This window comes from Rhinolophus ferrumequinum, chromosome 18, assembly GCF_004115265.2.
Source record: "Rhinolophus ferrumequinum isolate MPI-CBG mRhiFer1 chromosome 18, mRhiFer1_v1.p, whole genome shotgun sequence".
Lineage (NCBI taxonomy): Eukaryota > Metazoa > Chordata > Mammalia > Chiroptera > Rhinolophidae > Rhinolophus > Rhinolophus ferrumequinum.
In genome coordinates, this window is record NC_046301.1 from 31,783,061 (window position 1) to 31,805,589 (window position 22,529).

A 22,529-nucleotide genomic window follows, 5' to 3' on the forward strand; every position below is an offset into this window, starting at 1 on the left:
ATCGGGAATGTACCCCTTGGTCCGGAACCATCTGAGACATAGACTGGCACAATTTGGTGATATCTAGTTGGGGAGCCTTAAAGTCACAAAATGTTGATGTATGGAGGGGTCCAGTCTCTTCATCTTACAGACAGGAAACCAAAGCCCAGAAAAGTTAAGTGATTTGCCTGTGATGGCAGTTTGAAGATTAGAACCCAAAACTCCTGAGTCCCAGATCAATGAGCTTTCACCACCCTGAGCAGCTGCCTTGACCCTGGGCCTCCTGGCCAAAGCTGCATTCTACAAGGAGTGTCTTGGGCCATACCAACCAAGGATCCCGCCTGCCACTCTCTCTACTACTGTGCCCCAGGGAGACTACCTGTTTTCCAGTTCTTAGGTCACATCAAATGTCGAATTAGGGCCCTTTATCTCTCAGGACTCACTTTCGACTGGGGGGTAGGGGAGAGGAACCCAAAAACTTGAGCCCCTTAGAGGTTCTTGTTGTCTCCAGGATTGAAGTAGTCCTTTAATTCTCATGAACTGAAAGTGTTTTGCAGGTAGTACTATGTTCATGATCCTTGCATTATTGTCACCAACGGAGGTGGCCGTGGTGGCTTTCACTAGAAAGGCAGAGGAGCTAAGGCAACCTGCCCTTGTTCTGCAGTCTGTCTGGCGCTCAGATAATAGCCGGGCATCCTTTCTTCTTCTCATTCTGAAAGGTCCAATAGGAAGGAAAAACGAGGCCAAAAAAGAAGATGGAGTAAGGTGAAACTGGTAGATATCAAGCGGGGAGGTTGAGTTGAACTAAGCTCAACCCTATCTTTACAAGCAGAACAAGTGTTTTTGCTGTTACAAAAGAATACTGGCTCAATGAGAAAATTACAAATGTACACAAAATGGGAGGGGGGCGAATACCACGCTGGAACCTTACCGTCTTTATATTCAGGTGAATTTACTTTTATTTATCTACCTATCCTCTTCTTTATCGCTATATAAAAATTCTAATGAACTCAACTGCAGTGAGCATTCACCGCCGTCCTGATTTTTCTCCTCTCGCGCCTGGCGGGAATGATTCCGGAGGAACGGACTATTCTCCGTCTAAACTGTGCTGCCGGTGATACTTCTGGCGGCGGCGGCGACCCGCCTCAAGGGCGCGGCCGCGTCGCTGGGGAAAGGCACTGCTCCCCCGGGGAAGCGCCGGCTGTCGCCGCGGCCTCGGACGCCTGCACAGCTCTGGGTCACCCGGGTAAGAGCGGAGGACCGCGGCCGGGATGAAGCGGGAGAGGGGGCTCGGCAGGAGAGGTGCGGGCTCGGGGGCAAGGCTGAGTCCGCAGCCCGGAGGGAAGCCAGGCCACCGCGGGGAGGAAGCGGGGCTGGAGCCCGGGCGCCAGGCCCGGGATGCGCTTCCGCGCCCGCCACCCCCTCCGCGGAGCCCGGCGGGGGAGCACAGGGGGGGCGGGGGGCTGCCGGCCGGGGGCTGACCCCGAGCGCCGCTGAGTCTGCGCCCGCCCGCCGCCCCGCGCTCGCCTCCTGCCGCCTAGGGTTACGCGGCGGCTGTCAGCACACACCTCATCAATAAGGCCTGACAGGCAGCCGGCTCCACGGCCATCCATCACCCGGGCGGGCGCGGGCGGCAGCGCAGGGCACCGCGCGAGGGGATCCCGCGCCCCCCGCAGGAGTGCGGGATCCGGGACAGGCCCATGTGCACAAGGGAGCCGGGCCGACTCGATGTGAGCCCGAGATAGACCCGCGTGGCTCCGAGGCATTTTTCTATCAGTGAACAAATATTTGACTTAATTCCACCTTTTGATTGTGGTGTCTTTTAAGGATGTGTTCATTTGTTTTTAAACAGCTGTAAGGGAGCTTAGATCTTTGCACAGATGAGGTAACTGAGAGACAGAGTAGGGGGCTGGACATGCCAGAGGTCACACAACCAGGTGCTGATGGGAACTAGAGCCCACATCTCCTGACTTCCAGCCAATGTGCCCGCCACATTGGCACTCTGCGGGACGCATGACCGATATATGTTTGGCATCAAATGTGTGAAATGGGCCAAGTAATGCATGTTGTAGGTTCCGGGTCTGCCTGTCAGTGCACAGACTATGCACAATTCCTGCCCCCAAGTCAGGTCACCGCGCATGTGTGTGCACGTGCATGTGTGTGTCTGTGTGTGTCCTCGCTACGGGGTCCAGAAAAAGAACAATAAAGGAGGCCAAAATATGGGCGGAGTGGGGAGGAAGACACCTACAAATAAAAATAATACAGTTCCTTGAATTCATTTACTTCCTCCTTCTATCTACCCTTTTCCCCCTAGGAGTTAACATGGTTTCTCTCCATGTACTTATCTGTTCCAGCCCTTTCTTCTGATGCCTGTTTGCAGAACTCTTCCTCACTTGTCTGCACAGTTTGAAGGTAGAAACTTGTGTTCATCCTTATATCTCCAAAGTGTGCGTGGCGCATGGTGCGTGGCACATAGTAAGCATTCAATAAATGTTTGCTATGTGAATTGCAACACTTGTAAGGGAATTCAAGTAATTCAGGTCCAGAGGACATTGAGGCTGAAAGAACTCTCAGAGCATGGTGTCCAATTTCATTTCATAAGAGGAAGACTCTGGCCCACAGCGCTACCTTTGATTTACCCGAGGCCTCCAGGGGTAAATTCACATCTGTAATGGCCTCCAGGGTTCCCCCCCCCACCCCCAAAAATTGCCGTGCCGCCTTGCTCTCCTAGTTGTGGATTCCTGCATCCTTTTCACTTCTTTCCTTCCCTTCCCGCCTTTTGGTTCTTCCACAGCTTAATTAGCAAGCTCTCCAAGGATGGGAATGAGAGTTATAGGGAACTCAACAAAATCAAACTGTTTGCTTTGTTTTTAACAGGAAACACAATATTTTGTGGGATTTTTGTCCTTTTGTTGTTGTTGTTGATGGTGGTGTTTCGTTAGTGTTGGTATTGTTGTTAGTTTTTTCATTCAAGTGAAGAGGATGAGATAATGCCAATGACCAGTGGGTGTCTGCTAACCTTAACATTCATTTTCCTTCCGTTACCACAGTGATTTCACTGGAGTTAGAAACAATATTATCAACATCTCTGGGACAGAGTAGAAATAATCATACACACAACACATTCACCATTTTTATTAAGCAGAAAAGGAAGAAAGCCATCCTGTAGCTCAGTTAGTCAGTGGCTTTCAGGCTCCCAGTGATGTCCACTAGACTATGATTTCTATAAATACAGGTACAAAGTATGGTTTTCTCTGTCACAGCACACACTTTCTTCTAGTTACCATCTACTTACCTGGTAGCCATGTGCACATCATGAACTGCAGCTGGGTGTGATGAAAATTGATGTAAGAATCAGGTTTAAAACAACTTCTCCTGCAGAACTATTGTGAAGATTGAATTAGATCATGTACAGAAGAGGCCATGTTTCATCAAATGCTTTTTCCTTAGTCCGTTTGGAAATACAGTCCTACTCTCAGGGGCAAACTCATTCCTTCAAGGTCAGGCCTTGGCTTACTCTTGACCCATGGGACCAGCTGGCCAGAACCCAGAATCACTGGGTTCTGGCCAGCTGGGTCTCCCAGCTCTCTATCCTCAATCAGCAGGTTGCCTGGGAAGTGACAGTATTGCTGAAAGTGATTTAGCAGGCTTGAGCTTCTGTAGCCTGGCTCCAGGACTCTCAGGACAAGAGAACAGAATAACTCTCATTCAGATGTCACCCATCCTGCAGCCCACTGTGAAATATGAATGCAAGCATGTAAAACATGTACGAAATATGCCCTGGAGCTGTGTGCAGAGTAAACTACTGTGGCCATTCCTGCGGACCATGCAGAAGGATGAGCAATAGGAAAGACCAACCTTGGAAACTGGATCATTTTAAAAAGTGATTGCAGGTCTTTCTTTTGTATATAAATCACTTTTCTGAAGTATTTTAGGTGGGAGTCGAACATGTACCAGGGATGTGGAGTCTCTCTAAAGACTGGAGATGGGTGTGTATGTGTGTGTGTATGTGTGTGTAGAGAGAGATAGAATCTTATCCTGCACTAGCAGTACTCTCTTTTCTCCCTGCTTTTTTAAAAGTGATCTATTGAGGTGAAATTTATATACAATAAATTCACCCTTTTTAGCGTACAGTTCTATGAGTTTTGACAAACACACAAATGGTATAACCACCACCACAATCAGGATATAGAATAGTTCCAACACTCCCCAAAATTTCCTCCTCTCCCTTTGTAGACACCTCTCCCATCACCCATTGCCCCTGGCAACCTCTGTTTTCTGTCTCTCTGGTTTTGCCTTTGTGAGAATATCATATGAATGGATTCATTTGGGCTTTTGAGTTTGGTGTTTTTCATGCATCCCTAGTACATTTGAGATTCTTCATGTTGTTGGGTGTATTTGTAATTTTTTTCTCTTTTTGTTCCTGAGTAGTATTCTGCTCTATGGATGTACCTCATTTGTTTATTCTCCAGTTGAAGCTCATTCATGTGGTTCACAGCTTGGGGGACATTATGAATAAAACTGCAGGGTTTGAAGATACCAGCAATCCTCTTTTATAGATTAAAGCACAAGTCATATTTAGCTTTTCCTATCCTGAGGCATTCTGCAAGTAATACATCTGCTAAGCAGCTATGTTCATAGAGTTTGAGGTGAAGATGTCACAGTCTCTGACAAAAGTGGTGTGTGTGTGTGTGTGTGTGTGGAGAGAGAGAGAGAGAGAGAATGAGAATTCAGGGCTTTTGAAGTGGAGTAGACAAATTTCTCACATAATGTTGAGAAATCGATCACTCTTGACTGATAAGGCTTTGTCTTACACTCTCTGCTATGAGCTCTCCACCACGTCCCCGTCCCACCCTCAGGCTAAGTGTCAGCGACCAGAACTGAGACTCTCCAGAGACTTCATGGGGAGGGGGGAGATTCTGCCCCTCCTAAGGAAAAGCCCCAGCCCTTGTGATGAGGTGGCATGAGCTGGGGGAGGGCGGACAGGATAAGGTTAGCCGAGATTCCTGGGGTGAGCTCTGCCCCTCCCTAAGTGAAATCCTGCCAGCTCCCCTTTATCTAGGTGTGGATTATTCCATCTCCCTCAGACCCTTTGCTTCTTGGTTTTCCTTCCTGTAGTTCCTTGCCCTTTGACAATTTGCTGTTCATTAGCACCTCGGCTGAAAAGGCACTGGGGCTGTGGAAGAAAGCAAACTTTAAAGGTATTGTTCCCTTGTCTTTCAGTCAAACACACACATCCATGGTGAATGTGGTGAAAAATTGAAAAGAGCTACAAAGAAATGGAATTCCAGGGATCTTCCAATCCTTTTATTTACTCAGGATAGAATACACAGTACATACCCATTTGACAGAAAGAGGTGAGTCCAGCTATTGGAAGCTCCACACCTCTCCTTTCCTCCTTCTGCTGTTGCAAGAAACCAGTTATTTCCAAATGATTAATAAATACTTCCAAGCACCGATGGGTGTTAGGGAGAGAGCAGCCCACTCTCTTCTGTCACCTGCTGCAACTGTGGGGCAGAGGCGACATTACTGGCCGTTACAGGAAAGCCCTGGCCTGCCTGGAGTGGGTGCTCAACCTCGTGAAGGCCCGCAGGGCCTCCAGAAGCCAGCATCTTCCTCCCTGCCCCCAGCCTTCGTCCAACTGTGGTCCACCCCCCTTCACTCTTCCCCACCCCTGGCGGGCGAGGCTTTGGGAGAGAGACGCTGTTTTCGCACTAGGGCTTCGCGCTTCCTTGACACTTTCCTGTCTCTCGGTTGGCCGCGCCAGGTCTCGGCGCCTGCCTGGGCGTCTTCCCCAACTCCGGGTCACCTCGGCTCCATGGCTAGGGGAAGGGTGCCGGGGCCGGTGGAGGAGGTGGCGGCTTGTGCGGAAACCACCCGAGCTGGCGCTGGGAACACCATGTCTCTGGGGGCCCCACAAGTCCCCCGATATGCGCGTCAGGTCTGGCGACTGGCAGCGCTCCAGCCGCTGGTGTCCCCGGCGCCATCACTGGCCTCCCGGGAGCGGGGCTGCAGAGCCCTCGACTCCAGACTGACCTCGTCCTCCTCTGATGCCCTCTTCTCGGATCCGGCCCGGCCCTTTACTTCCATTTCTCCTGTTTCTTTCTCGTCTCCCTCCCGGTCTAGATTCTCTATTTCTGTCGCCAGGTCTCGCGACTCCTCTCTCTATCCCTGTCTCTATTCCCCTCTGCTCTCCCTGCCTGTCCATTCCTGCTCTTTTTTTTCCCCAACAACACGCCACCATTTAAATCTCTCTATATTTGACTTATTTATTATCCCTCTTTCTTTTATAGAATATAAGCTCCCGTGGCAGATTTTTTTTCCTATTTTTCCTCCATATTGAATCCTGGCGCCTTGAAAGTTCCAGGCACAAAGTAGATGTTCAATATAGAATAAATGAGTGAACGAATGACTGAATCCCGTCCCTCTATGACTTTCTCAGGCGTGTCTCACTCTCAGTTGCTCCCCAGTCTTTTCTCTGTCCTCCTCTCTGCCTGTCTTCCTGTATCCCCCACTTTCTCTCTTTTCTCTCGTTTCTGTCTCTCTCCGTTCCCTCCCCCTCATTTTTTTCTCGGTCCTGGTGTCTGACTCAGTCTCTCGGCACTTCCAGCATTTATGGGTCTGGGCCGTCCATGCCACGGGAGACCGCGCACCTGGCGTTCTTTGTCTTGTTCTGGGGGGCCCGGCCGCCTCCTTCACCCATTGCTGCTTCTTTGGACGCCCAATCGTGTTCCGTAGCTGAGCATGACTTACAAACTCTTGACTATGCGCCTGAAAATCCCGTCTTCCTGCAGACTCCAGAGCCCAGGGCTCAGTGGCTTCCTTAGGTGCAGCCAAAATTTGGGCGGGAGATTTGCAGGAAGCCCGCCTGGGGCTGAGCCACGCTGCTATATGCTCCCCAGGAACTCAGAGTGGGCCACGCTCCCTGTCTGGCCTGGGCTTCAGCACTTTACTTTGAGAAATGGTGGTGACTCTAGGCATCTAGTACTGTGTGCCAGAGGACATATTCTCCTTTGAGCCGCGTGTTCCATTCTCCAACTTCCTGCAGCCCTGAGAGATGTTACTCGCAAGCTCTTTTGTAATTTTAATCATTTAACAAACATTTATTGAGTAACTACTATATGCCAGCATGAGGTTGCTAACCTCAGAAAGCTTACCTTCTGAGGTGTGTGGGGAGGGGGCATGTATAACATACCACAGATAAACGAATTTATAACTGTAGAGAACATAAAGCCCGCAAATAAAACACATTGACATTTTATGTATTCCAACGACATTTATCGTGACCTGACTGTGGACTGAGAGCCCCAGCACAGCAATTTGAAAAGACACTGATATGGGAGGAGAGAGGGAAGATCACAAGTGAAAGAATTGGGGCCCACGTCCCCAAGAGAGATCCCGGAGGTTGCAGCTCTGGTCCCTGATGAGTCGGGGGACAGACAGCCAGATCAGATCTCCTCCAAGCCTGGGCAGGGGGTGCCGGAAGCTCCTGCTTACTGCTGTTTGTTCGAGGTCCTTGGATTGAGAAGGGAGAGAGGGAAAACAGGCTTGGAGGAGTAAAAGGGACAAACGCGCTGGGAGCTCCGTGCTAGCTGACCCGCTGGCGACAGAACCCGGACTTGCGGGCGCCGGGACGGGTTTCAGTTCTGGCCTCCGCTGCTCTGGGCAAGACCCGAGGAGCGTCCTCTCCATTCAAAAGCCTCTGGCATCCTTCCCGAACTTAATGAAAATGTGGAGACTCCTTTTCACTTTTCTTCCCCTTCTCACAAACTCTTAGATTATGAGACACGAACTGTTTTATTTTAAATTGACTTTAATTTTAAATGTCAGCCTACTTACTAAAGGAAATTTAGAAGTATTTGAAAAACAAAACGAAGGTTTAAAAAAGTGTTTTATTATAGAAACTCGATATGAAATAGAATGGAAAAAACTAACTCAGGAATCTAGATAGAGACCTATTGCGTAGAGTACCACCGGGGTCGTGTCTAAACCTCTCTGGGTCTCTAGAGTTCCCATTTGTTTGAGAACGGTAACACTTTCTCTCCCTCCCTCTAGTGCAAGAATGTTGTTGTTTCCTCGAGAAAAAATGCAATTCGAGAGTGTTCTGTAATCGGGAAATGACTGTAAAATAGGAGGGAGTGTGCCAAAAACTCTGGTCCTAGGGCCGGAAGCACCAGGAAGCTTTTGCGAAGGTCTGTGAGCGAGAGCATGGTTTTTCTTTAAAACACTGAATAGTATTTTTTAAATGAAGACAATTAAAAAGCATTGCGGCCTTCTCTCAAGTGTGCCGACGGGAGGCTGAGGATCGCTTCCTGGGGTGCAGAGCTCAGCTCCTGGCGCGTGGAGGCGAGGGTCCCCTCTCCACCTCCCACCCCCGCCTCCACAGAGAACATCCGCTGTCCAAGGCCCGAGCTCAAGGAGGGAAAGGTCTATGTAGCCTTGCAGCTTAATTCTTTCTCCATTTTAACACCAGAGGGGACGCCCCGCGCTCCGCACCTTGGTTCTCCATACTCCGCCCGCAAGGAGTTGAGCAGGGGACAAGGAGGGCCACGTGAGTGAGCACTGAATGTCACAGACGGAGGAGGAATCGGGCTGGCGACCTGGCGACCCTCAGGCCGGGCGGGGGACTTCGAAGGCCGTGGGGTCCTGCACAGGAGCCCGCAAACGTTCAGTGCGGGTCACTTTGCTTGTCTGTCCTGGAGCCTTTGCGCACAAGTCCGCAGAGAAGCGACTACATCTCGGAAGGAATTCGTTACACAGAACCAGGGATGACTTCTGTAGTACCCTCTCTGGTGCTTTCACTCTGGGGGCTTCTTGTTCTCGATTATAAGACTTTTGGGACCCCTGCGTTTTTAAGGCGTCGTTGGTTTTCGAGTAGGGTGTGCACGGAGACTGATTTCCGCAGGACGCCCCAGGGCCTCACCAGCCAGAACTTGAGATTGTAGCACAAGACATGGCGTTTAAAACAAGCCTTTGGATCCCGCCAGGAAATCCCGGGAACCCCGAGCGGGCACACCCTCGCTGGTGTCACTGTGAATTCCATCCACTGTTTAACTTTTTTCCCCAGGGAACTAGAGTTCAGATTCCTCTGTATACCATGTCCAGCCTACGGCTGCGTCTCTGCTAGGGTACAGACCGGCTCAAGTCCCAGAGGCCTTAATGGAATAAGGAAACGCAACCTATGCTTGGGTCCTGGAGAGATTTTTGTTTAAAGCTTACAGTACCTCTAAGTAATTCTTATGTGTCTAAAATCTCGCAACTTGACTCTCTACTAGACCCGGGGCTTTGGTAAAAAGAGGTCCAAGACTTTCACAGTATTACATTTTCCCTGTGGAGTATGGGAAAGAAAAGCAGAAAGAGGACGTGAGTGTGGTTGGGCCACATCCCAGGCCAGCCCAGGAATATCTCCTTAAAAATAGCCAAGACTCGGAACCTCAGAGCACCCCCCTCCCCCCAGCGGCCTCCTGAAAGAGGGAGAAGCCTGGGAACCTGCCGATAAACCTCCTCCAGCCGGCCGGCCAGCGAGGCCTTGAAATGCTCCCCGCTCCTGGCAACGTACGGCTGCCGAGGCGGCTCCCGCCTCCCCAAGGGAGGGAGGGGGCCAGCGAAAGAAGGAGGGAGGGAGGGAGCGAGGGAAAACGAAACACCCCAAAAGAACAGGCCACTCGCCAACCACCCTCTGCACTGTCCTTGAGCAGAGCCCTTTGGAGAGAAAGTCGGGGCGCTGCGCCCAGGGAAAACAGCCAGGAAACTGGCACAAATTTCTCTGTCCCGGGCGCCTTCTTAGGAGCAACGAATCTTTCAAGGTTCCCAGGCTTCAGCCCACCAGGAGAGTGCTAACGGGGTGGTGGAGGGCGTGGGTAAAGCTCTGTCGGGTGCCTGCCCAGGAGCAGCGCCGCTATGAATTCGGGGTTCTTCAGAAGCAATTGCTGAGAAAAAGCAGGCTCTTCCATCAACGGTCTCACAACAGCTACAGAGAAGGGCCTGGTATTGCCTCCATCACTGTACAAAGGAGACAGAAGTTCCGAGAGACGGGGGGGGGGGGGGGGGGGGGGAAAGAGTGGAGAGGGGAGGGGCTCGCCGCAGGGCACACAGTTAATGCGAACCTCAGCACCCGCGAGCTCTCTTGGTGCCCCACGGCCACACTACTGGAAGAAGCCCGCGTGGGAGCAGCCTGTGTCCTTGGCTTTGTTGAGGACGCTCAGATGGCCACACCACCAAATACTTAGCCCCAAGTCCCTGGCTTGTTGCTAATTCACTGCCCAGTTCCCAGGTTCAGCCCTTTTCGCCTTCTGAGGGTCGCACGCGGGAGGAAGCAATGAGATTTTGGGTATCGCTGTAGCCATAAATCCCCACCGAGAAGAGAGTGGCTGGTGCAGCTCCCGGCTCATCCAAGCCCAGAATTTCAGCTCTCCAGAAAGCTCTCGTGGGCCCCAGACATAGGCCTTAGACTTCGAGCCTTTCTCGCTCATCCCAATGGGACTGTGGGCCCTTTTCAAACAGCGCAGGGGCGCGTACACATCTCCTCCGCTGCACCTGAAAGTGCTTGGGGTCAGAGTGTCCTCACGAAATTGCCTTTCCTCAGTTCCAGCCTCGGGGATCCCCAGGACCCCTCCTTCTTAAGTTCTCAGGCCTGGGATCTGCAGGGCCAAATTTTGCTGAGGCGCTGGCGAGGAGTTGGGGGAGCTGGAGAAGGGACCCTAAGCCCGCCGTCCTCAGCTTACGGGGCGCGAAGGGACCTAGGCGGGCAGCGACCTGGGGGACTGCGTTGGTGCGTCTAGCCCGCACTCAGACGTTCCTCCGCTTTTTCCGTAGCCTGTTTTCTCTCCTGCCCTCGGACCCCTCTGGACCTCCGCACCTTTAGCTCAGGGAAAAGAATTCCCCGCGCAGCCGCGCTCAGTCCTTCCTCTGGGATTTTCCTAAGAATCCCCACGAGTTGGCCACAATCCCTTTGGGGGTTTCCTTTCAATCAGCCCCGCGTCCTAGCCTCGTCAACTCCCGAGTTGCTTTTGCACAGACCGGGTATCCACGACCGATCACCAACTGCGGAAGCGGGTGTCACCCCTACCTTTCCTTCGGAACCGCACAGGTTTCGCGCAGGGAGGTATCCCGCGCCCCTCCCGACCCCTCTAATCTGGTATGAGAAACCTGCTCTAGGGAGAGAGACACGGCCTTAGGGGAAAAAGAAAGTTTAACCGAAAGCGTGAGAGCCACCGGCCGGCTGTTATCTGGGGCTGAAGGCTGCGGTAATCGATGGGTTATTTTTACGCGGTAATAGGGCCCTGTGATTGCTCTATTAACCTTTAGACCTGTCTGAGGGACTCTCCGGCTCTCAGCCCCGCGGCGCTGGGGCCTCTAGGCGCTGACGCCGACTCCAACTCGGGCCTGCCACCTTCCCCCACCCCCGCTCGAGGGAGGGGGCTGAGGCCTAGGGCAGAGCCCTCTGGGCCGAGACGCCCGGCTGTACCGCGGAGCTCCCCAGGCCCCCGCCACGTCCCTGGGATTAGCGCAGCGGCGCCGCAGGCTGCATTGAAAACGGAAGGATTTGAAAGGAGAAACCGCAAGAGATGGGAAGCGTCGCCAGGCAGGGGTGCACATTTTGCATAAATACATAAAACTGAGGGCTGGAGCAGGCGCCTTGACGACTCCTGGGGCTGCTGGGAAGGAGAAAAGGAGGCTTCCGTCTCCGCGCTCCTATGTGAGGGAGCCAGTCCCAGGTTTGGTGTCTCTTCCACTTATCCGGAGTCCGGGACCAGGAAGATCCATATCACCTACTACTTCCCTGGTGACCGAGTGCCCAACACCGGATCGGAGGATCCCACCAAGAAGTCACCTTCCCCTCTATCAGCTCCGCCCCTCTCCCAACGCGTCCAGGGCCGCGGCGGGACCCGGACTATCAGCAGGCGCGTGGGGAGGAGATGGGAGAGAGCGGGCTCGTTAATAAAGGGGACTCTGGGCAAAACTGCAAACCAAATCGACTTAAGTCAGGGCGGTGGGTGAAGCCCCGCGCTGTGGCGGTAGCACTTCGGCTTTTTCCGTGGAGATCCCTGCGGCTGGACTTTGCCTGCTAGGGAGTTTTTTTGAACAGCCCTGGAGCCCGGCGCCCAGCAGAGGTGCTGTGGCCGCGGCGCACCCCCGCCCCCTGCCCTTGCACGTGACTCCCACCAGCCAGTCAGCTGCAGCGAGCCGGAGCGCAGGGGCGCGGGGACCTGGGCGGCGAGCTGGGGGACTTGGAGGTGGCCAGCACAGTGGCTGCGAGAGGTTCGGCTGCCGCCAAAGCTTCAGGGCCCAGGAGAGCGCGCGCCTGCCCTCCTGGAAGCTCCAACCCCTGCAGGTACGACTTTTTCTTCCCTGCCTTTGCTCTTTCCCGCCATCCGCGGTATTCCGAATTCCCCCGCGCTGGTTTGCCTCGGAGTAGAGAGATGACTACCTAGTAGGTGGAAAGGAGAGTTGGTCACTTCTCCTACCCAAAATTGGCCAAAGTCTGCTCGACGTTTGGCTTTGGCTTAGCAGCTTCTTTAAATCAAAGTAAGATTTGGGGGGAAAGCGGAGAGGGATATTCGGAGTTGTTTTTGGATTCTTTTTGTGTGAACTTGAACGTTTTTAATCCCGGCCCGGCGTGCAGATTCTCCAGCCCTTGTTCGCACCTCGCAGGCCTGGGCCTGAGTGATGATGATGGCCGTGCGAAACCACCCTGACGAATTGACCCGGGACAGGCCACACGGCAGCTCGAACACGGAGGGGCTCAGACGCAGGAGTGTCGCCCATCGGCGACTCTGGGGATGCAGAATGGCGATGGGAGGCAGAGGCCCCGGGGAGGCGCTCTGAAGTCGCTAAAGGCTGCTGAGCGCCTGGACTTTTTCGATGCCCTTCTGGCCAGCCTTCTCGCTTTCCTCACTGGGGTCCCGGGACCTAAACGCCCCTTACGAAGCTAACAGCCCCACCCACCCACATTGCTTCTGGGTGACACTAGCTGAGAGCCGGAACCCGGGTGGGGGGGGGGGGAGAGTGACGTCCCTCCTCTGGCCACGGATTGCTTGCCCTGATCCACGATATTATGTTTCTTGGCTTTGGGCTGGGGGGTCACCCAAGGGATAGGAGGATGCTCGAATGGTGAAATGCCACCAGGTTGAGGGAACAAGGGGTCTTTCGGTTGGGGGAAGAGGATGGTGAGGGACTCACGGCCTGGGGGAGTCGGTCCGCCCGGCTGGCGCTGCGGGGAAGGTTGGGGAAGCGCTTTGGGGAAGTATTTCCTGTGTCTCTCAGAAAAGGAACAGGCAGCCAGGAGCAGGTTTCAAGCTTTTAAAGACAGAAAGTTGTTATTGCGGTGACGGGGAGATGCCACTACACTTCTGAGTGCGTTCTCGTAAGTAAGTTTTCTGCGCAGCAGGCGCTGAGCGAAGGCGCCAGCTGAGCGGAAAGAGCAGGAGTGACTTGTAAAATGAACGCGAACATTCTGGCGCTCTGGATCCTTCAGCTCTCAGAAATAGATCCGAAAGGGGACTATGGGCTAAATCACGAAACTGGAAAGCATTTCCGGTCCGGCCTGTGAATTTGTGGTGAACTGGGATGAGTGATCAGGAGAGGAAAAACTGGGGCGCAGGCCTGGGCCCCCACGGGAAGGCCTGAGCTACTCTGCCATTGTTAGGAGCTCGCTCGGCTCCCTCAGCGAACGCCTGGATTAGGGCTCAATTACAGAAACAAGCAAAAGTCGTTTTAAGGGAATAGTTAATTTCTTGCCTTTCCAGAAACCTATGGAGGGGTATTTTCTCTACCTTCTATTATTGTCCAGTAATCCTAAGGTAATGCAGAGAATGTAAGAAAGACTAATGTTAGATTTACGGCATTTTTAGCGCTTACATTTTAAAGATTGTATGTATATTAGAAGTTGGATTACAAAACTATAAATCTTCCTTTCCTGCAGTTATGTGAGAAAAAAAGACATTATATTTTAGAACTGCAGTAGTTGAGTATTGCAGAAAATACAATGAAGTAGGTCAACTATTTGATTTAAAAATTAAATTGTGTACATTTTATTAAGGTAATCCTATATATTTACTTAATGAAACCCAGAAATTCCTATGAGGTATTCATTTCTTTGCCTTTATTTTCAAAGGGGAAAGTTGGTGATTTCAGGTCAAATTTTTTGTATTCTCTCTCTAACCAAACTTCTAACTGGAGAGAAACGTCCACCAAACCAATAATTTGTATAGCTTTGAAAATAAATAATAACCATTTAGGTGTCAACATATGACTATGTAATACAGTGCTATTAATTCCATTATTATTAGTGATGTTGCAAAAATGGTTAAAAGCATTATATAATGTGTACTAGAGATTCCACACCCAGAAAAATTTTACAATAGTAAAGATATCCATTTATTATAGTACATGTGACATCTGAGGCACTTCCTTATGGTGCCTTACATTAGAAATCTGTAATAATAATAATAATAATAATAATAATAATCAACAATTATATAGAACTTTTTTGTGCCTGTTATAAGTTTTATAAGACCCTGTTATAAGTGCTTTACATTTGTTAATCTATAATCCTCATCATAGCTCTATAAGAGAGATATCTTTAATATTTGCATTTTTGAAAATGAGAAAACTGAGGCACAGAGAGCTTAAGTGTCTGAAGTCATTTTTTCAGTAAGTGGCAGAGCCTGGATTTAGTACATAGTTCAGGTAATATCTTTGTAAGTCTACTATTGCAATGAAAAAGAAACCACTGTTAGGAGTAGCTGCCTCTTCATAAGGAGAAAAGTGGGAGTGTAGTGGACAGCCTCAAACCCTTGGAGCCTTACAGATCCAGTTCCCTACCCCCTTTAATTGTACTTTGATCTTCCACAAGTTTCAAAACTTTCCGATGCTTCAGTTCCCTCTTTTGTAAAATGGAGAGAAACACTGTTACTTAGTAGAGTGTGGAGAAAAGGCCCGGGAACAGAGCAGGTGCTTCAGAATGTGGAGCTCTTATTTTATCAGAAAAATTGCCTGGTGAAAATCAAAACACAGGATACAAGGATATACTCAAGTGCTACAAACTGTTCTTTGCCCCAAGCAGTCTCATTGGTGTTCTGACTCCAGAACCAACGATTCTACATGAAAAACCTACTCAATGCATCGTAATGGCCCAGTGAGTAGTTCAGTAGAGTGACCGTGTACATTCCTTTCGCTTTTCTGGTCTTAATATCCGATCTGCAAAATCTCTAAAATATAACTATTTGCCAGAAACGCGTATCTTGTCTGATTTGATGTCCCCGTGGTATATAGTGTATGGGCAAGAGATTTCACAATCATTTTCATGGAGATGTAGCAGACCCTGTACTCATTTATCGACTCTACCTCTAGTTTTAAAAGAAAATACTACAAATGAGAATTTCTTAGGTTGCTGGTTTTTATGAAGTTTCGCATTGTCTTCCATGGGCAATCTGAAGTTCTTTCATGGCCAGGTGCGCTAAGGGATAGGTAAGGGAACAGAGAGATGATCGCGATTTCTTGGGTCCCGGGCACTCCGTTGGAATCCGAAACTCTTGGACGTGTAAAACACTGGGACGTGTAAAAAAATACAATAATATGCTTGAAAAATAAGGTAAAATTAAAGTCCTTCCTGGCAAGCAATTAAAAACAATGGCCTAGATCACAACCAATAATTCCATGTCCAATAACCGGGAAGCCCCCGCATCTCCAAGAAACCCCTCCCCGAGGATTTCTTGGGCAGCCAGAACCTACGGCCTCCGCAAAACAAAGACCGCAGATTCCCTTGGAACCGCAGTGGCCTCCAAAGCTGTTGCGTTTGCATTGCGGGGTAAGCAACCACGCATAGGGAAAGTGGGCTTTGAAAGCTCATGATGAACTTCTCTCCCTTTTGTCGTTCCTCCTGTTTAGGACCGCGGGTGCAGCATAGAGGAAAAGAGCCAGCCGGACCCTGGGCTTTGGAGCCAGCCTACCGCGCCCTGCGCCCGAGGCCGCGGTCTCCTGAAGACGGTGCGCCGCGACGGCCCCCGGCGTGACCCGAAGGCCCGTGCCGCACACTCGAGCCCAGGCCCTACCCCGCGTCTTCGGCCACCCCCAGGAGCTCGGGACCTCCAGGCCCTAGGGTGGATTCAGCCCCTCCTCCACCAGCTCCTGGAACAACCAAAAAATTCAATTTGGGATTTTCCTGAGTAAACAAGAGTCTAGCATCTTCTGTTCAATGATGGATTTAATACGTACATATTCTTGAGGGATATTTTTTAAACATTCGATTTTTGATCTTTATTTTGTGACAGCCACTCACCTGTACATTATTTTTTGTGTGTGTGTGATTATTATTTCCTCTCCGCGCATTGCTCCTTGACCCGCGAGTGAGAAAAAGGACTCAGAAGCTGAGAGCTCGCAGCTGCGATGTACCAGAGCCTGGCCATGGCCGCCAACCACGGCCCCCCGCCGGGGGCCTACGATGCGGGCGGCCCGGGCGCTTTCATGCACAGCGCCGGCGCTGCGTCCTCGCCCGTCTACGTGCCCACGCCACGGGTGCCCTCCTCAGTGCTGGGCCTGTCCTACCTCCAGGGCGGAGGCGGGGGTACTGCGTCTGGAGCCACCTCGGGCGGCAGTTCGGGTGCGGCCGCGTCGGGTGCCGGGCCCGGGACCCAGCAGGGCAGCCCCGGCTGGAGCCAGGCGGGAGCCGAGGGAGCAGCCTACACCCCACCACCCGTGTCGCCGCGCTTCTCCTTCCCGGGCACCACCGGGTCCCTGGCAGCTGCCGCCGCCGCCGCCGCGGCCCGGGAAGCCGCGGCCTACAGCAGTGGTGGGGGGCCAGCGGGCGCGGGTCTGACCGGCCGCGAGCAGTACGGCCGTGCAGGCTTCGCCGGCTCCTACTCCAGCCCCTACCCAGCCTACATGGCCGACGTAGGTGCCTCCTGGGCCGCGGCCGCCGCTGCCTCCGCCGGTCCCTTCGACAGCCCGGTCCTGCATAGCCTGCCCGGCCGCGCTAACCCCGCCGCCCGACACCCCAATCTCGGTGAGTACTGAGCGAGAATACTGGGGCGGGATGGCAACCGGAACAGAGACTATCCTGAGCCCTGTTTGGGGCATTTAATTTTTACAAGGGGTAGGGAGCTGAAGGGAGCAGGGACACGGGCGAGGGATGCGTGAGTTTCCGGTGAAAGCAAACTGGAGGACAAGTTGGCGAAGCTGGCGATGGTGGCGTGAAAATCAGAGCCCCAAGGAGCCCAGATTCTGTTAAATGAGGGCGGGCCTGCCCCCTAGATTCTTTTATGAAAGAAGACTGCAACGTGGCAAGGTCTGAGTTCGTCCTGCGAGCAGCCCAGACATCGGGACTATCTGGGCCCGCGGCGCACCTGGGCAGGCGCCCATCTGTGGGTGCCTGCGGGAGGCGGACGGGCTCACGGGACAGCCAGAAGGAGCAGCCCGGGAGCCCTCCGTGGAGAGCGCTAGTGATCACCGGGTTTGTGCCCCCATTTCCTTCTCTCGGAGTCCTCCGCAGGGATCTGATTACATTGGGTTGGGCCCAAGATCTTCTGGGCCATTTGGTGGCCCAGTTGGAGGATCCCTCAGGGTGGCAGATGATTTTCCTGTCGGAGATTTCACACCAGGAACAAAGGAGGGACCCGAGGGATGGAGATGGGTTGAACTGGGGCCGGCACCCCGTGGGTGCCTCGGGGCCAGAGCCTATTGTCTAATTGTGCTGGTCCGCCCGGCAGATGCGCCCAGGGGTGCGTTAAATGAATGCCTGGTCAGGGTCCAGGATGGGAAGTCCTGAGGGGCTTCTTTATAATGCCCGACTTAAACGGAGACTTTGTCATGTCATCCACGAGTCGTTCAGCTTCCGCTTATCCCGAGGACTGGGATTAAAAATAACAATCCTAACGGGCACAAGATTTCCTTTGAATACCGTACCTGGGGAGGACGCCAGACGTGTGCACCCTTGCTCGCAGGAACAAAATGAAGTCTAAGAAAAGGCCTTGTTGCTTTGGTCTGGGAGGGAAAGGGAAGTGGCAACCACTAGTTAAAAATGCAAACGACCTCTGGTCCTGTGGAATTTCAGGAAGGGACAGGATCGGGTGTGGATGGAGATGACTTTTGTACGGGAGAAGCCCAGACTTAAGAAACAAAGTTAACATTTATTGACTACCTACTAAGTGCTAAATCCTTTCGCATTTGTTCTCACTTTGAAGAGTAAAGCCTGTCCCTCGCAGGTTTCCACTCTTGGGCTGGCTCCGAGAAGTGTCCCGACTTTGAAGAGCTTTTAAATTATTTTCTGACCCTGGGTGGCCAGGGAAGGTCCCCAGGGGGGTCCAGCCAAATACACATCCCAGGTAAACTGATTAACCGTGGATGTGGCGCCAAGGCTGAGTCTGTGGCTCCTAGTTTCCCCCTCCCCCTTGTGGGGGAGCCAGACGGCACACCCCAGGAGAGGAGGGGCACCTCCGGAGCCTTTGGGGACGACCTCCGAGAGATAGCGCGCGTGACATATCCATACAATGGCGGCTTCGGGTGGGCGTGTTGGGAGTGGGGGGTGTGGGGGTGGGGCGCTTTGGCTCTGCATTCTTAGAACTCTTGCTAGAACTTCTGTTTTAAAATAGGTCCCCATAGTTCTGCTTCTTTTAACTTGGAGGTGGGGGTGGGGCGATTGCTTCCTAACTCCTCTAATCCTGGAGCATGAATTTGGTGTTTGGTTAGGGGGGAAAAAAGAGAAGCCAATGATGGAGGATACTTCCTGGTCATCAGAATGGCAACCACAACCATGTAAAAAAAAATGCACCATGTGAGTGAACGCAGTGAGTCTTTAGATTCTAAAATGTAACCCATACCAAGCAAGAGGGTGTGAGTAAGTAATGTTTCCCAAATTACAGTGTCAACAAATGGCAAGCTGACCGCCAAGTAGAATCTCCTTGCCAAAAGGTGGTGCCTGTCTGCTGGTACCCTGCTCTGTCCCACTAGTCGGGAAGTCCCACCTGAAGACAGCCCTTGGGTCTGGCCTAACAGCTGCGTTTTCTCTTTTGCACATAGCCAAGTGCTTTAAATGGGCCAGTCATGAAAGCTTCCATTATCTCTGTGAGGGAACATGAGGCAGGTTGAATTTGTTGGCATTCACATCTTCAGGTGGCACTTAACATAAAAGCAAGTTAAGTTGAAAGCAGTGCATGTAAATTGGCTTTCTATATGTTGCTCCCATCGCACGGATCCTCCTGTAAATGCCCGGTAACACTCTCAAGGATCAACCCTGGCATATTAGCTGATGCTGAGTGATCGAAAGATGCTAGAAGGATGATGATAAGGGATTACTGATTCCATGGTATTGATTGACAGCTTGCTGTGTGGCGTTGCCGCCAGGCCCTCAGATGGCAACACCATGTGGTGGTATGACTGAGGCAAGCCTAGATTCAATTTGAGGGGCCCCTGTGATCTTGGGCAAGTTATTTACCTCTTTCAGTCTCCTCTCTTTTTCTGTTAAGTGGGTTGATCATAACTTCTTTTAGTATTGTCTTAACTTGGAAAAGTAAAGTAATTGTTGTGAAATACTTGTCCTTGGCTCTTCCTAAATGATGGCTATGTTATTAAGCAGTCACGTGCCATCACGTGGAGTGATCAATTTTTCTGATTTGCTCAGGACTGAGGGGTTTCCCAGGACTTGGGAATTTTAGTGCTAAACCTAGGACCATTCCCAACACATGGAGATGGTTGGTTACCCTAAACAGATATGAAAATGGTGAGTGACCCAGCCCATGCTACAGTAATGAGTGGAGAGAGAAGGAGAGAAGACAGATGTGGTTCTTCGCTCTGTGTAAGAATCTGGAAGTCTTCTCCTAAGTAGTGCCATCTGCCTTTGGTCTTGCAGGGTGAGTAGGAGTTTGCCAGGAAAAATACCTGCAATTAAAAAAAAAAATGTTATGCCCTCATTTACCGTCTCACTGTATAGTACCATGAAATGATACAACACAGCTTGGCTTTTGCTTAAATAATATATCACCATAGAAAAGCCTCACAGACTAACTCACCTTTCACTCAGAAACTCTTTTTAATTTCAATGAGGAGAAACAACAGAACACCTTCATTTTTCTACAGAGTATTAACTCTGCCTTAGTATTAACGATAGGTAATATATCCTGCCAGAGTTCTTCTGTTGGTTATTGGAATAAGGCAAAAATCAAAGAAATGAAAGCTAACAGGGGCCTCTGTAAAGCCCTGCACTTGGGTTGGAAGGAATTACTCTACTTTGACAATGTCTATGAACTTTAATTCATTCCAAGTTCAGTATGAGCCTCGGCCCTACAGAGCAACTGCTGAAATTGTTACTAAGGCTGCATTAGTGGAATTATGTGACCTTTCTGAGGGCAGGTAGAGTCTTACTCATATTTAAGTGCCTGGCACATGCTGGGCACTTAGCAAATATTTGAGTAGAGATCTAGGAGGCATTTGCCTTAGTACTCTGCCCCGGTCAAACCACACACAATGGCAGCTTAAGAGGCCAACTGGGGAGCCTCAGGGAAGAGTGAGCAGGGTAGGAGAGAGTTCTGGAAACTTTGGGAAACCACTGGAGCAGTTTAGATTGGAGAAGTCACAGGGTTGATAAGAGAGGGAGAGAGTGACTGTGTACAAATATCTAAAAGGCAGAAGTCTATGGCCTTCTAACTTTATGTTGTTCCAGGTGAGCAGGTATTAGGTTTGAGAAGAACACTTTCTCACACGTGATTGTAGTTGTTGAAACGGAATATGGAATATGGCTTGTCTTAATGGTAAAGCTCTGGGCACTGAAAGTACTTAAGGAGAGACTGCATTGCCATCTGCCAGTGGAGCTGTGCCAGGGAATTGCTTGTTTGTGTGCATGAAAAATAGCGATAGCAGGATAATATAGTAGCTGTCTCCTTTTAAAGAACCCAGTCACAGTGGTTACACAGGTGTAGCGATTTGTCAAAACTCATGGAAATATACTATTAAAACGGGAGTATTTTATTTCATGTGTATTACGCCACAATAAAGTTGATTTCCGTAACAATTAATGCTTGTAAATTATATTTTATTATAGAATAGCAATTCTTTTGTATAATAGAGAAACAAACAATTATAATATTTTCAAAGGAGCTTAAAAATTTTGAATCATTTTAAGGGTTGATTAAAAGAATACCAACACAGTGAAACATAAGTATATCTCTCAGTGTTGCCCAGATGGTTTCTTTAAAAGCTTTGCCTCATTCACCGTGTTCTAAGAGTTTGTTTTTGGTGTAGGTCGGTGGAAAATTCTGAAGTGTTCTCTAAATGTTTTGGGGGATTGCTTATCAATGAGGCCAGTTGCTTTTCAAAGCCAGTTCATTTATACAGGGAACTTTGTGAGATCAACTCTGAAGTAGCGTGTTTGGCTAGAGAATGATTTGTCAGTCTTTAAGAAAACCAGTTGTTTAACTTTCCGGTTACCACCCTGAGCAGGTCAGTCAGAGCTGGGGCTGGTCTGTGGTGCTCCGTTGAGAACCAATGAGATGGGAAAGGTGTGTGGGGGTGGCCAGGGGTGTGTCACTGCTTCTAGTGAGACCTGTCACCTGCCCAATTGTGTGTCTCATCAAAAGGTCAGGCCACATTTGCTAGGCACTTTCTAAGCACTCAGGTTGAAATGATGCATGCACAGGAGACAGTTTTAGATAACACTTTCTTCTGTATCCCTCCCCCCAACCCCCCTTTTTTTTTAGTTAAATTAGCTAGGAAAACAAACATACTTGAGGTGTGGGGAAGCAGGAACTCAGATACCTGTGGGTGGGAGTGTAAATTGGTACAACCTTTATGGAAAACCCTTGCTGGTAGCCGACAAATTACAAAGTAGATACTCTTGACCCAGAAATTTAACTTCTAGGAATTTATTCTACAAATATACTGGCACATATTAGTTGCAGCACTGTTCGTAATAACAAAAATTGGAAATAACCTAAATGTGCACTAGTAGGGAACTGTTTGTATACATGTGGTACATGCAAAAAATAGGATATCATGGAGGCATAAACATTAGGAAGTTTACTATGTAATAGTATGGAGTCCTCACCAAGACATTTGTAAGTACAGGATGTGTAAATGTCACGATATTTGTGCAAAAAGAGAAGAAAAGATTATATGCATTTGAAAATATTTAGCTTATCTTTGGAAGTAGTATTCACAAGGAACTTGTAACCCTGATTGCCCATGGGGAGGCTAAGGGCGTTGGTGAGGGATGAGGGTGGGAAAGGATTTTCACCGTATAAAATATGCCTTGGAACCTTTTGAATTTTTTTACACATCTTAACCATTTTCTAATAGTCATTTCTGTGCTTACTTATTAGTCCATTAAATACCAAGAAAATACATTTTAAATATAGGGGATTAAAGTTGTTTTATTTTATCAACTTAAGCATTGTAAAGTGTATAGTTCAATAGTGTTAAGTACCAGGGGTGCCAAAAAAAATGTATACAAGTGGACACTTTGGTCAGCGTTGCTCAAGCAGTAGTTCGCCGTAATCAGAAGTGTCTGGATGCTGACGGTAACCACTTTGAACACCTCTTGTATTTGCAGAAGTCAAACG

The 22,529-nt window shown here is 50.2% G+C and overlaps 1 protein-coding gene across 4 annotated transcripts in view; it reads left to right on the top strand.

Annotated features, from left to right (window-relative positions):
• Positions 1-15,871: 15,871 nt before the first annotated feature.
• The window catches only part of GATA4 (GATA binding protein 4), a 47,482-nt gene continuing 40,824 nt past the window's right edge, over positions 15,872-22,529 (top strand). For 3 of the 4 annotated variants that reach the window (XM_033134961.1, XM_033134963.1, XM_033134962.1), the window contains exon 1: positions 15,872-16,984. In XM_033134961.1, coding sequence (XP_032990852.1) covers positions 16,369-16,984 — 616 coding nt within the window. In that variant the 5' untranslated portion in view covers positions 15,872-16,368. The remainder of the gene's footprint in view (positions 16,985-22,529) is intronic. The other variant, XM_033134964.1, reaches the window with a different exon arrangement.